The sequence below is a fragment of the Atractosteus spatula genome, chromosome 8 (assembly GCF_055471065.1).
Source record: "Atractosteus spatula isolate fAtrSpa1 chromosome 8, fAtrSpa1.hap1, whole genome shotgun sequence".
Lineage (NCBI taxonomy): Eukaryota > Metazoa > Chordata > Actinopteri > Semionotiformes > Lepisosteidae > Atractosteus > Atractosteus spatula.
In genome coordinates this window covers 34381398-34397896 of record NC_142713.1, presented here as the reverse complement: position 1 = coordinate 34397896, position 16499 = coordinate 34381398, and the positions used below count along the sequence as shown (strand labels likewise).

The 16499-nt window shown below is 34.7% G+C and overlaps 1 protein-coding gene across 1 annotated transcript in view; it reads right to left on the bottom strand.

Moving 5' to 3' along the window:
* The window catches only part of LOC148829498 (protein kinase C-binding protein NELL2-like), a 145988-nt gene that overhangs the window by 84480 nt on the left and 45009 nt on the right, over positions 1-16499 (bottom strand). The window contains exon 13 of the mRNA XM_088922767.1: positions 4179-4304. Within this exon, the coding sequence (XP_088778893.1) occupies positions 4179-4304 (126 nt within the window). The remainder of the gene's footprint in view (positions 1-4178; positions 4305-16499) is intronic.

Here is a 16499-nt window from a genome sequence, read left to right as displayed (position 1 = left end):
GTATGTATATGTATATTTAATGTCTTAACTGTGCCCGTTTAAGTATTGAATATTTATATGGAATTTTACCACTGAAGGGAAATCTTAGTGCCTGAGCATAAAAAGAATAGGAGCATACTGCAACGCATGTGAAGGCCATAAACGATATTAATTTTGGAACTTAAACATACAGTATATGGCTGGTCTCGGTACTTTAAAGAAAACATACACACCAGTATTCCATTTCTCCCTAAACATTTTAAGCATCGAAGTCTTTAACTAACGTGATACCGGAGTCAACAAGCATACTTTTAGAATTTAATTAAAAGGGAATATAATATGGAATCGCGTACCTAAAGAAATTAATAACGATATAATTATATTCATGTGCCGCAACACAAGAATAGTACACGCTGTACATTGTCTGTTGATAATGTTTCTGTAGTGCTTTTTCAGCACTCTGCATGTGACCTTGCCGGTGGCGCTGTGGGTTAGGTTCCTGACTCCCACCTCACACGGTCTGTGATCGAATCCCACTGGAACGATGAATTTTTTTTAACAAACATTTCTTTGAAAAAATGAAACGTTTCCTGAGTCAGAGATTAATTAAAACCGCACCAAACAAATTTATATTTCTAAATATCACAACATGATCGAATTTAAGTCATTTTAATAACAATGAATAGTCACCTAGGCGTTACAATATAAACATTTATATTGATTTAAATCGCGTTTAAATCGCCTTTATTTAAAACCCATAAATAAAGCTGATACTGTTTAGACTTTTAATTATTTAAAACTGTATTACAGCAGCACAATGCACAATGCAACGTAAATCGCTATCTTTGTCTTCTGTGTAATAATGTTCACCTCTCTGTCCAGCAAATTAACAATAGTAATAATAATGAACTTTATTGTATATGGCGCCTTTAAAGGTGGCTCCTCAAAGCACTTTACAGGTTAAAAACAATAACAACAATACTGTTAGGCTGGGCAAACGATTTTTTTTTTAAGAAATACAAAATGAGATATAATGATGTGTTCCAGCTTAGACATTAACGAAGAGCATAACACGTGGGCGGCGTAGAGGTCGACTCTGGCTTTCCCATCTACTGTATGCACTGCAAGTACAACCCCCCTCTCTGCGGGAGTGCTGGCTGTGACGAATTAAACCGGTTTCACAGGTATTTTCAAAGTAGGAAGTACTTACTAGTTAAGAAAGCTAGGCTCCTCAATGAAATCGCTTTAACATGCTAATGCGTTGGTGTAACAGTCCGGGCGTGGCAAGCTTCTAATGTCAACCCGACTATGGCGAAAGGAACCCTTCATTCATTGGAAGACAATGAACATATTTTAGCCCTGAATGAATTAATAGCAAACATGGTTTACATAAAAGACATTTTTCCAAGAAAGTTTAGCCTTTGTCACTAATGAAACCACTAAATAAAGACATAAATATAGAAATCTTAAGATTTTTAAAATACATGACTTTGCTAAAATTTATTTGAAAATAAAAACGATTACAAACGCCAGGGGAGAGAGAGAACAGGGGAGGGATGTTGGTTTTGCGTAAGGGGCGGGGCTATGGAAATGAGGTCTGTTTGGGAATGTGGAGTTACATGTTCTGGCTGTTTGTGAATTATCGTTGTTGAGTATGGAGTGTTGAGGTATTGATTTTGTGTAATGCTTTATGTTGAAAATTGAGGTGGATTTTGTTTATGATAAAGAGGATAAACTGGGATGGGAGGAGGGTTTGGTTTTGCATAAGGGGCGGGATTATGATAATTGGAGGAATTTTCGAGAGTATAATGGTTTGATATATTTGATTTTGTATTGTGGTTGTTATCTATGTTTTTGGTTGGTATTATGTTTATATGGTTGTTTTTGTTGGTTGGTTGTTATTATGGTTATTAATAATACGATCTATAGTTGAAATCTGAGCCTAAATAAAAAGAAAAAGCATTTTCAGAGAGCAATTACGCTGTGTTTATGTAGAATAAGTGATTAGGTTTATGAGCAATCTAATTACTTATTCGTTTAAAATGCTATATAAAATAAAGTTTATTATTAATTTGCTGGACAGAGCGGTGAACATTATTATGCATAAGACAAAGATAACGATCCTGATCAGTTTAGAAATCTGTGTACGCTGTAAGGTTTTTACTTCTTAAACTTTTAAAATACACGTTTCGAATAGAAAGAAATCCTCTTCCTGGTACAGTACTGTATGTATAGCAAACCAGCATGTCTTTTTTTTCCAATCAGAGGGGTGTCAGATGGTGTCAGCCAATCACCATTCTGAAGCCCTACCATAATCTCTGGTATGGGGAGACCCCAGAATTCTGTCCCATAGTTTAGACAGATGATAGATACTTTTATTGATCCCGTGAGGGAAATAAAGTAAATCATTTTCATTTTAGGAAATTATTAAACACTCGGTTAAAAGCAAAGGAGATTGTCTGTTATAGTGGACATAAAAACAAGAGTTCGCTGGCATTATATCCTAGAAGACACACACCGGCGCCAGACCGGGAGAATGCCTGCAGCGTAAAAGAAAATGCCTGATGAACTAGGGATTGGACAGTTTCCAAGTGCTTGTACAATCGATGGAAATGTTCAAATAAATGTGCAAAAGAAATAAACAAAATAATCATTTATTTCTTTATCAAATTGGCTAGCTAATGTCCTCTCTTTGCTAGTTAGTGGCTGTGTTTCTGCGTTGGGTAGCAACGGGTGACTGTTCTCAGGCGGAAGATGTACTGTAAACAGCTTAATTTTCGTGTTAAATAATTTTTTAAAATTAAAATTCATTCTATACAGCAATCGCATATTTGGGTACCGTTTCATAAAACTTTCATGCTTAAAATGTTTAGGGAGAAATGGAAGACTGGTGTGTATTTTTTCTTTAAACTATCAAGACCAGCCATACACAGTACAGTTTATGTACATACAGTAATGTTTATGTTCCTAAATTAATATCGTTTATGACCTTCAGATGTGTTATGCTCCTCTTCTTTTTATGCTAAGCTACTAAAATTTCCCTTTAGTGGTAAAATTCCACATAAATATTAAAAACTAAGCGGATTAAAATGTGCACAGTAAAGACATTAAATGATTAAATCTTTTCACTACCAACCAATGCACCACGAGTGCCCCTGTCGGTCATTTTGGCCAGCCAATCACTTACCGCGGTGCCCTGCGGTGGCTTGTGGGTAGGTTACCGTACCGCTGGTTTTTACCGCGCATTTTGAATGGCTGCATCTGTATGCATGCTGATGCAGCTACCCACCTGAACTACTACATCATATACCTATACAGTACAATTCTTTTAAACAAAACTTATTACTGGGATACTATAAGGATAAACCTAATTAACAAAAATTAACAGAACCCTGCCTAACATTTGTGTTTTGTGCAGTTCTATCCAATACATGTTTTTCAGTACTGCCTGCAGTCAATATTGTAGCCTTTTATATTGGATACAGACAACACAGAGTGACTCTTAATTTAAACTAATGAGATGATCAACCTTAATTTTGTAGCTTATTGAATTACCTTTAGTTCCCCAGTAAAAAAAAATTGTCCATTGCTGACACTAGTTTTTGGAAATTGTTAAACCCTGCATCCTGATATGTAACACTTGTAAAGTGTCTGACTGAGGTTGCTTAAACACACATATCCATTTATATCTCCCCCATCCTCACAGTGGGTAAGTAAAGACAATGTCCATGTTAAGAACAAATTATTTGAAGATCTTTTCATGCATACATAAGTACAGGTAACATAAAATACTGGCACTTTCCTTTTCTGCCAGTACAATAATTCAATATTTCTGCCTTAATAGGTAAAATCAACTTGACAGTCTCTAATTATCCTTGCATTCTAGGGTGCTCAGCACAGTCTCAAAAATCATGAACTACAAATCACCATAGCCAGACACTAACATATTTTCTCCCTTGCTCTGAGACCAATGTTTGACTTGTACTTCTAAACTAATCATTTGAAGTACCTGGCTACTTCTTCACAGAAAAGTAGCTTCACCAGTTAGGACAGGCTTGCTTAAGCAAGTTTTTGTGGAAAGGTACATTTAACAGGCATAATCAAATGTTAACATCCATTAAAGAACAGTGAGTAACACAGTGACACAAGGAAGCCTGGATAACTTCCATGCAATGAGCAAGATTAGTTTCACTACTTACCTGTACATGAATAATCATCAATTCTAATATAGCCTGTCTGGCAGATACACATGAAGGAACCAGGAGTGTTGACACACATGGTATTCTCTCGACAGTAATGCTTCCCTTCTGCACACTCATCAATATCTGCAAAAAAGAATACATACACACAACACAATGCAAGAAGTTATACTTATTTTGTAAATTGTAACTTTATTAAAAAAGGAAATAAATTGCATTGCTGATCCAGTAGATAAGCACATTTATTAATCACAATCTTCTGCAATAACTAATTTGTACACTATCTGTAAATTGTTGGCTTTGCCTTTGGATGTAACAGTATACTGTACAGTATATGCAGTATATGGTATATATTTATCTAAGCAGAACTATCTACTGTATATATGGAACATACTTTATGAAAGACAGAATTGCAAACATGAAACATCATACAAATACTTTTCAATCCCAACTACATGATATAATTTAGTTCAGGAGCACTACTGCTCCTAACAATAGCTCCAATCAAAGCGTCAACAATAACAACAAAAACAGTCTTTACCTCAGTACAAATCATAAACTTGAACCCCAGCCCTTTCTTTAAATTTAATCAGTTATTCCTGTATAAACCTAATATAAGGATTGTCTCTGAAAAGGTTTTCAGTTTTTAATTTGCCTTTTTTTATAATATACACAATGTATTATACAGTATATGCCAGGGGTTTTGCCAAATTGGATTAGTAACATTATTCCTATTTGGAATCAGTCGATATTGTCAGAAAAGAAAGTTTTGTCTTTACACTGAAAAGGTAAAGAGAGTTTATCACACTTCTATATTGTGAGTAATGATGATACAGTACATTAAGAATAAGACTCTGGAAGGAGAGGAAAATTATGAAACGATTATCTGCCAAACTGTATGAAAAGTCAATTCAAAATTAAGTTATATCATTCAAAGTCTTGCTAAATGTACATAAATCTAAGAGACCTGAACCTAAATGTCTTATGTAAATATATATACATATTATTAGATGCCAACCTGAATTAAGTGAAATTTTAATTTATATATCTATAATTTCAGATGTATAGTGAACTTTAGAAATATTGCATATTAGGAAATAAATCAATACTGTTAACATTTGTTAATTATTATCATTTTTTATGTGTAAGTTTTTATGTCTGTGTTGTACAGTCAACAGAAACATTTTTAATTGTGAAACTATCAGTCTTACAGCAGCAGTGATTTGGCTACAGTATGTAAACCTACTGGTTTTGTGGTTTGCAAATAATCTAATCTGGATTTGTTGATTTCTGTTCCGACCACCACAACTGAAAGGGAAATCCAATGGAAACAAACATCAATTATGTATTGACTGCAAAAGAAGTTCCCTTTGTGACCAAAACTAAATAAAAAAGATGACTGCATGTTGTGCCCACTTTTAGGGTCTGACAGTAACTGTGGAACGAGAAAACATTTACAGCATGACACTACAATCAACAGTTCAAACAACATAAGACCTGTGCATTTGTAAGAAACACTGAGAACAGTGCATGAACAAAGCAAGCTTATTGACCTTTTGTCTCCTTTTTTTCTCCAATAAAGAGAAACAGCTCTTCTAACAAAATCGAGACTAAAATAAACCAAAGAATTTAAATCTTAGCAGGAAAAACAAGCAATAATTGGTTTAAGATGTTCTTGTCTCCACATAATTTTGAAGTTGCACATGAATTGCCAATGTCTACATGGTGTCATAGTCCTAATACTAAATCCCAACCTAAAAAAAAAAAGGAGAAACATGTTTTATTTGCTAAGAAATATAAGGTGCTGACATACTGAATGACCTGCTTCTCCTAAGAGCTGGGATGATGTCACCTACATGATGTTTCCTTACTTTTGTTTAAGATAATTATGATGATGAGTTGCAAACTGAAAACATTTCTGATGAAAAAATACTCTCCAAAGGTGAAATGTGAAAGGCATTAACACAATAAAAGTGGAACCAGAAGTACTGGAACATTAATTTCTGCATTAGTGTAAATATACCTAAAGTAGACCTGTTTTTTTTAACATCCCTAGATTTGTAACATACAAGCAGCTTATCTGAATGTATCAGTGCTTATAATACACACAGTTGGCTTTTCCCCCTCAATTTCATGTTTTTCTTTCTCATTATTGACAGCATGGCTTTCTCTATATTCATACAGATAAAGGAACCCTTCCAGTGTCAATTTGCACCTTTGATTTGTATCACGCTGAAATGCACCTCATTAAAAAGCCAAGGTCTTTCAGCCCTGCTTTATTGTATTTTTTTCCTCGCTTTACTGACTTGCATTGGCAAACTGCATAGAAACTTCAATTATATTTTCATTGAATCCTACAGTACACTGGAATATTTTTTATTGTTTTAATACACCTCTTTACTCTCAACGCTACAACAGGCCTTGACAGGCACCTCCACCCACATCTGCCTCTGTAAAGAATGTTCTAAGAGCCTATTTCCTGTGCTGTTTACTATTTAGCTGTTTAATTCCTGTTTTCTCTAACTTTCTCTCCACTGCATTTCAATCCTCGTGCAACAGAGCCAATCTTCTAATTCAAATGCTCCAACCTATTTCAAGTGACTATTTAATATTTCAAATTAACTTAAATCAAATTAAAAAGACATTCACTTGTGTTGCATGTGCTATGTATTTTATTTCTGTTTCATATTAGCACAGTAAAATGTAGCAATGGCTATCCCAGAATGATGTTAAAATTACACATCAGAAACTTACATTGAAAAAAAATGGGTAGTTGATTTAGTAGCTATTAACTGTAGAAATCATCAGTCAGCAGTGACACTTAGTCAATCTAGCTGAAACACTTAGTTATAACTTGTCACTATTTGGATTACAGGCTTCTGAATTTAAATGGCTTGTAACGAAGAAGAGGTGATTTCCATCTCCATTAGCTTGCTCCATTTCCGTGATTGTTCTGTCACATAGTGGCACATGATACAGCAACTTAAAAGAGGAAAGAAATCAATACCAGCTTTTATCTCTAAATAAAATTATTAGTGGTAGGTTTGTTACATTAAAAATCTAATGATCCAAAAATAGACTTAACTGCACACCAAATGCAGACATACCTGCAAGTTTGATGCAGGGATGCATTCCCTCTATAGTCAATAGACTGTATTCTGTCTATTGAACTACAGCAATTTAGTTTTTAATTCTTTTAATATGAGCAAAAAATAATATCTATGATCATGATCATTAGCTTGGCTGAACAGAGTGAACCTATAAATATATTTTTGAAAAAAGCAGCCTTGCTCAAGTTTAAAAGGTAAAAAAAAAAGAAATGCAGAAATAATTTTAGTTAGGATCTTCCTGTGGCCTAGTACATGAAGCTTTGTGATGTAATGATTTCTTTCCTAACCCAAAAGGTCAGCAGGGTGGATAGAGGACATAACCAGAGCAGTGAAGTATGTGAAGGGGAAGCACTGAGCTTTCAGACCCTTACAGAGAAAAAGTGTAAGTATCAGACTGTGAAATAAAGAGAGATGAAGCAGAGCATGCCATAAAATAGACGGACACATATGTATGTGCCATTCTGCTATCCTGGTGTGGAGAGATTATCTGTCCCTGTCTGAATTATTTTTTTTCTGTCCTCAAGTAGAAAATGCCTAAACCATTTGATATTGCAAATACCATCCCAATGGAAATCATTGGTAGGTTGAAACCAAAAAGTTGGTTTTTCATTGAGTTGGGTTTTCTAGCACACGGCCAAAAAAAAAATCCATGACAAATGACCTCCCTTCTCATTCTTGTATTTTTTCCAATAACAGTCTAATTCGATTTTTTAAAACAAAAATCAAATGCATAAGCATAGTAATAATTTTATTTACTTAACATTACTGAAGAAACTTAATTGTAAAGCCCAATGGGTGAATTTAAGTCAGTCCATAAGTAATACAGTTTAAAATATAACTGAAATTAACATTTTTCAGGGTATCTTGTATCAGGAATTGATCAAGAACAAAAGAAAATATAAGACTTTAATCATTGCTGAATACATCTTAATGTAAAAGTCTGTGACAATAATAACTATTTAAAAGTCATTACACATTATAACTTAAGTGCACCCTTTGTTTCTTATAGTATCCTGTTTCACTGAATTGATGTTTTCCCTCCACAATCTATACTATCCTGTTCATTGAAAGTGAGAGTCAGCAAACTCAAAGGTTGAGGAGCTAAGGGTGCTGGTTCAAGCTGCCAGAAAAGTATGAATTAGATGGCACATATCATGCCTGATGAAGACACTCAGGAGTTCCATTAGACTCTTTAAAATACAGTACTAGCAATATTAGCAATTTAGCAGCCTCTAATACAATATATTAAGCTAATTATCCGATGTTCTATTCATTTCAATTACAACTTAGTCCAGTGCAGGGTTACAGTGAGCCAGAGTCTAACATAACAGATGGCATAGACTTCTCAATTGTCACAAAGTAAGTTGTTGTGATACTTGCATCATTTAAATTCTATACTGCCTTTAGCAAAAACTGTAGATGAAACAAAATCCAAAGAAATATGATAAATTTATCCCAGCACTGAAATTATGCCAGCCCAACAGGATCCCCACAATTTTAAGCACTGAAATACACTGAATTCAAAATAAACGTATTGTAGCGAATTCGGGTTCGGCGAGGACAGACTCAGTGACTCAGACACTTGTTGAGTAGAGAAAACAGCACTTTTATTAAACTTCGGTACAGCCAGCACAGCACACCTGCGCCCGCGCGCCAGCAGAGAAAATGACAGACAGAGCGGGAGAGAGAACGAGCAAGCGCCAGAGTGAGAGAGAGAGAGAGCGACACACAGGGGTGTGAAACCAGGGAACTATTTACATGAAAACGGGCAATCTCCCCAGACTACGCCCGTTTCACAGTGGATCAGCTGCACTGGTCAGCGGTTTTCCTGATCCCCGCCCTGACCACTACTACTCCCCTCCTTCCCCTCGCCGCGTACCCCAGCCAGGCGCTCTTCGGCCGCAGAGCCGGGCGAATGCGCTACAGTATATACAGTAACTGCCATGAATTGTCTTGAACAGACCATTTATGTAAATACAAATTAGTGCTTTGAAAAGTAAATAAAGAGATACAATTTAATTAGGAACCCTAGAACATTTTATACTATTTTAAATATGTAATATTTTGTTTTTAGTTACTGTATAAAGAGTTTGTACATGGATACACAAGAACATAGTTTTGAAAACTTTTTATTGACAAAAAGTTCATAGCACTCACTTATCTTTATTCTGAACTTGTCAATTGGAACATTTGCTGTAGCAGCACAGTTTGTAGTGTGTAGGAAGAGAAGAATGTGATGTGTGCAATATAGCCACAGTGGAGGTGAGAAGCATGTTGTGTACTAAACTGCCAGTGCTATTTTGAGAACAGTATGTCATATGAATTCCAAACATTTATGTTAAACTCATTTTTATATTACAAAAGTGTACTATAGGTGAAAAACAATTCACCTGAAATTTTGGAATTTTTTAATAAACCAGAATAATAAATATTTTTAAAATACAGATAAATAAATCCTATGAAATATCAACATTATGGCATTAAAGTATTACATTAAATTATTAGTAAATTATTAAACATTCAGTGATTAACTAGTTTTAGAGTCCAGGGTGTATTCTGCCTCGTGTCCATTGTCCGCCAGGTTAAGCTTCAGTTTACCGTGACCTACAGTATACTTTCAATGAGTGGTTATTGAAAAGTGGATGGATGAAAATTATTAATCACTCACTGATTTAAATAAAGTGAAAGATATTATTGTTGAAAACATCAGTTTACAGGAAGAATAACTGGGCATTCCAGATCAAAGAAAATACGTTTATTGATATCCCTCTATAATCATTCATAAAGAAACACCCCTTGTTGTATTCCCTTCAGTGTTGGTATGTTGTTAAACAGTACTGTATGTAAGACTACACAATTCATTTTCACTATGAGGTAATTACGTATTTATACCACAGGAAACCAGCTTGCAACGAAACAACCTACAAAAAGCATACTACTGTTTATGGTACAAAACCATTTGTTTAAAATGCCTTTTACCCTAACATCATGGATATCTTCAACTAAAATGGATTGTTTAATCTGGACAACTCTAGAGCAAGGTTATACATCACTGAAGCTAGTTGTCATGGAGATAAGAAGTGAAAAATATACGAGGTCAAAGCACAATGCATTTTAATAATCAGTAGAAAATGCGATTCTTGTTATTGACAAGATAAATGACAGATAAAGTATTGTAAAGCAAATACAGCAGTAATCCCTTAACCACTTTCTTTTAACTGATTTTTATTCAACTTTGTCACCAAGAGGCACAAAACCTTTGATGTTTTCAAATGGGAAGAGAGTTGCTTTTTTAGAACTATAATAAATGTGTGATTACAGTAAAAAATGAATACATATGCAAATAATTACATCTTAAGAAACATTATTTTATATCATTTTCTATTCCTTGAGATGGATAATAGATAATAATAGATGTGTTAAGTAGAAGTAGTATCCATCTGTTGTCTTTTAAGTAAATGTCAATAATAATCCTTCATGTAGAGTATGTCCAAATGGAGCTGATGCCTGCATCACACAGAAGAGAGGGAAATAATATTTTTCATGCTCTCATTTCACAGAATTCTTTATTTCGATTTGTCATGCCTTAAAAATCTATTGCAAGAACTTTTTAGGATATTTTGTGTTCACTGTTATTGCAGAGTTATGAAGAAATTCAGATATTCACCGGTGTGACAAGAACATCACAATACATTTAACTGCAGACACTTTTAGTTTTTATGGAAGAAGACTATTATTTCAAATTCCTATTCCTTAAGCATCCTTGAAGTCTTATTTTGGGGTGGAGAGTTACCCCTAACAACAGATAAAGGTATTTCTGATTTAGCAGACAATTACTAGAGGCAACTACTATTTCTTGATAGACCCAGGAACAATACTTTGTTGTGAAAAGTGGACTTGAATATGAAAAAATTGGGAAATGTAAATGGTAGCAAAAAATCAGAAAGCACTGAACCATGAGAAAAGAAAGAAAAACTACATATAAAATTTTAAAAAATGTTTAATTCCAAATTGCTTGAGTTCATTGAAATTGTCTTGCATTATTGCTGTACCTTAATACAAAAATGTATGAAGAAAATAAACTTGTCTATTGTAACAGTAATATGCCAAATGTAATGTACGTCTCAAATGTATTATCAGTATCTCATCATGGGCTTTTATTTGCAATAAATTCTGTAGTATTCAAGAATCACATCACACCCACAGTAAAGAAGACAACAAATGGGATGAATAAACTCACCAAACAGGTAGAAATTCAATGTGCCATGACATTAAAAATTAATTTTAATGTATTTTACTGCATGCTGTAAACTCTAAACTGCTTGCTTGTACATTCAAAACAGGCACATAAGCAATACTATGCACATAACACAGGAAAAGGGGTCTGCTTTTTTCTGTGAATTTCAGGGTACAGTGAAAATTACAAAGGCCTTAATTTCTTCAGTTAAAGTACATATGTGAAATAATAATACTGTACAAATGTTGAAACAATTGTGCAACATATCACTGCAATCATCTTTACTCATTTAGTGGCTTTCGATTTAAAAATATTTACATAAACAGTTACCTGTGAGTGCAGAATTGTACAATATTTTGTAATGCACCTGAAAGTATTCAAATATACAAAGATTTTGGAATGTATGTATTTCACATAATTTAGAAAGCAAAAATCAAATCTAACTTCTTTTGTCTGCTATGTTGACATTCAAGAACAAATCAAGTGCAAAGCATACACTGGCAGAAATTCAGAAATTCTGTAAAGCAGCAAAGCAAAATTGCCCCACATTTACAATACTCATAAGTCCATATAATTTCATTCCATGTGCAACAGGCAACAGAACAAAATAAACAAAATACTAAACTATAAACACAACTTACATTCTATATATTTGAGCTCTGCAACTAAAATGTTTCAGTAATTCAGTGATTTGTGCCAAACCTGTGGTCATGTACATGAGGGAATGATCAAAGGAATTTCTTATGGGTTTATTCCCTATGCTAGGATGCTACTATAACAATAAAAGTGTGATATTCAAAAATATTCCTGATCTATTCTATGATAATGATAATAATAATAATAATAATAATAATAATAATAATACATTTTATTTTATATAGCACCTTTAAAGGTGACTTCTCAAAGTGCTTTATAGGATGACAATAACAATAAATAAGAAGAATACAACAATAAATAAGAAGAATACACAAGATAAGACACAATTACAATTACAACAATACAACAATAACAATAGAGGAGACCGTGGAAGGTGGTACTAAGAAGAGCAGAGGGGTGAAGAATGGAACCAGTTAAGTAAAGGCTTTTCCGAAGAAGAGGGTTTTGAGTCTGGATTTGAAGGAGTTTAGAGAAGGTGACTCTCTGATATCCTTGGGCAAAGAGTTCCAGAGCTTGGGGGCATAACAGGAGAAGGCCCTGCCACCATACAATGTAGACGGGCTTGGCGGACAGTAAGGAGGGCAGAATTTGAAGAGCGGAGGTTGCGAGGTGGGGAGTAGGGCGATAATAGTTCAGACAGATATTGAGGTGCCAAGCCATGCAGAGCCTTATAGGTGAGCATGAGGATTTTAAAGTCTACGTGGAATTTGACCGGAAGCCAGTGCAAGGACTCCAGGATAGGAGTAATGTGAACACTTGCACTAGACCTGTTCAGGATTCTGGCTGCTGAATTTTGGACATACTGCATTTTTGGTCAGAGTAGATTTAGATACCCCAGCGAGTAGAGCATTGCAGTAGTCAATTCGAGAGAATACAAATATGTTGATCAGCTTTTCAGCTACAGTTAATGATAGCATAGGGCGTAGTCTTGCGATATTTCTAAGGTGAAAAAAGGATGTTTTGACAGTATGCTGCACATGTGGGTTGAATGTTAAGCCAGAATCGAATATAACCCCAAGGTTTTTCAATTTTGATTGAAGCTCAAGTACAGAGCCATCTACAGATAGGGTTACAGGACTGGCTTTACGAAGTTGATGGGGGGTACCAATAAGCATGACTTCAGTCTTGTCGCAGTTAAGATGAAGGAAGTTTTGAGTCATCCAAATTTTTATGTCAGAGATGCAATTAGATAGAATAGAGACAGCCACATCAGTGTCAGGTTTGGTATGGATGTATATTTGAGTATCATCAGCGTAAAAATGAATGCTGAGGCCATGTGATCTTAAAAGCTGACCAAGTGGGAACATGTAAATGTTGAAGAGCAAGGGGCCCAGTATTGAGCCCTGGGGGACACCAGACTTGACAAGACCAATTTCAGACCTGTACCCATTGAGAGAGACAAAGTGACAGCGATCAGTGAGGTAAGATTTAAACCATTTGAGGGCAGTGTCAGAAACTCCAAACACAGTCTCGAGACGAGAAAGTAAGATGTTATGGTCAAAAGTGTCAAAGGTAGCACTGAGATCAAGAAGGATGAGTATGGAAAGAGAACCAGAATCAGAAGATATTAGGAGATGATAAGACATTATATCTCATAACAAAATGTTAAAATGTGTTGCAGTTTAAAACATTAACTAAATAATAATTAATTAGATAATAATAATTAGATAACTTAGATTATCTTTTAGATTTGTAGTTTATCTAGATTAGAACTAGGTAATTAACTACAAATAAATTAGATATTCTGAATGTGATTTTGGAATGTATTTCACATGAATATTACTCTAAAAATAATACTCTAAAAGAAACCTGTAAACATAATAGCATGCTTCTTTCTGTGATATCACCTCTTCTTTCATTTCTATTCTGTTTTATAGTTCCAGTTACTTACAGATCTGTAAAATAATAGCCTCCAGAGACTGTCCACATTTTACTGCTAATAGTTGTCTTTAAAAACATCCAGATTACCATAGTACTTATTTCCCTTTCTGAATTTCCTCAGTTGAATTCATGTTGCACATGGAGGTAGAAATATTATAAAGGGAGATATGATCTTATGCAAATTAGGAGTTCCAAAAACCTTTATTTGTGCTGCCTACATAACAAAATTGTAGTGTCTAATTGAAGATTATATGAATTGTTAAGAGTCAGTGAATCTCACAATCACAGAATGTAGCAACCATGTACAAGTAACTTGAAATTCAGATATTTTATATTTTCACAACATTTGCAGGAAACCAGAAATTTTGTAATTTCTTATCAATGAGTATGATGGTTTGAATGGACTTCTTGTGTATATAAGATTTTTATTAGAGCTTTGTTCATGAATTTCAGATTATAAAGTATATTAACAGAACTATGCATGTGAGACTTCACTATTCATAGTAAGAAAAATAAATTACTTTTATTAAAGAAATATTAATATCAGATAACATATTTAAAGAGATTAATATTGAGAAGTGACGCTTTTCCTCTGTCAAAAATGCAGATCCACTCTAAAGACTAGAATTGTGTGGCATATTCTTCCCTGAGATCTTAAAGAATTGTAAGCTATTACCATCATATTTTCAGAAAAAAAATCTATTATATCCTAAAGGCAATGCTGTTGCCATAGTACCTCTTCTTGTTTTCTATAAGTGGATAAATAACTCTTTGAAGAGGATTAAAAACCATTTATTTAATAAATTAGCACACAGAGCAGTAAATGTGTAGTGAGAGCACAACCCGCATTCCCTAGATTCTTCTGGGGGGGGGTGAGCCACTGCTCTGTCACCTGACCAGTTGCAGGCAGTTAACTGATCAGGTGACTCTTTCAAAAAGACAGGAAGAGGGAGCTTTCATTGTCAGTCGGTGAGAGTGGTTTGTTTGTTATCTGAGGGTGCAGTAGACAGAACCCCTGTGTACCCTACTTGCCAGCAGCAGAAGGAAAAAAAAGGATAGAAAGAATCTGTGTGTTTTGGGGAAAAAACTGTTGAACAGTTGAAAGTTTGAAGAAGAGTCTCAGGGGAGACATTGGTATTGTTTGTTGAAGCGGTAAGCAGTGTAGCTGCTTGGCAATGATAGTTAAGGATTTCAAGAAGTGTAGTCAGGAGCTCAAAAGAGCTTAGGTTTTTGGTTTATTTGGTGGTGCAGTTTCCTTGCACTGTAAATAAGGGCACTAGGATGTTTTTGAGCCTTACAGCTGCGTGTTTGGTTGTTTGTTGGCCTAGATCCACCCATATTTAAAGATCCCTTAATGACACGCCCATGGGTATGTCACAGTGTCAATAGTCTTTAAAAAAGCTGTAAATAATTTCTGGTATTTTCTGCATTTCATCAATAGCTTCGGACTTTGTCTAACTATTCCTTTTGTCTATTTTTGTGGCATCTATCAAGTACTGAATATGAAGCTCTATTCCCTCTTTATAAAACTATTGTATATCCTTTTAAAATCACATAATAATAGCCCAAAGGAGCACATTGACACATGAAAGGAATAATATACAGTCCTCATTACTGCATGAAAGAACAGAAAAAAATAGGATTGTTCTGTGAAACTGGGGAAACACGTATGAAAAAGGCTTCAGAGGCAATACATTGTGTCTCTTTTTTTTCCTTTTACCATGGAATAAACCTTTACCTGTTCCCTTGTAGCCTATGCATGTGGACACACCCACCTACTTGAACGTCTTCAACAATCAATTTGAGCCATCTTGGATAAGATGGAGGTCTATCCCTCTCTTAATCTTGATTCAGAAAAACACATACTGTATCTATCATGACAAAATAATGCTAACATACATTCTACATGTTCTACATGTTATATAAAGACTATAACACTATAACCAAGTCTGAACTTGGAATTCCCAATGAAAAGGACCGGCAATCATCTGACACCACATACCGCCCATCTCAGACATTCCTAACTGTGTTGGCCCAAGTCCAAACCGCACAGATGAACACTGTATAATTCTGAACAGCCATAATAAGATGTCTGCAAACACTGTGCAAAATTCTAACTACTGTTATCACCAGAGGTTCTTTCTCAATTTTTAGAACATCCATAAAGGTTGTCAACTAAAATTTAAATGTGGTTTTCCTGATGAATTTTAACTCAAGCGAGCACCTGCACCATTCTATAAATGTGCCAGAAAGGAGACCATGCTATATGCCCCAGAATTCAAATGTAGCTGCAAGAAGTTTTTATCAAAGCCCAGATACAGAATACTGTATATAAAAATTCATATGGTATCTTATTAGCAGTATGTATACAGTGGGATGCATACATGTCTTACTATATCTAACTGCCATTGTTACTATCATGTGTAAACAGCTTAA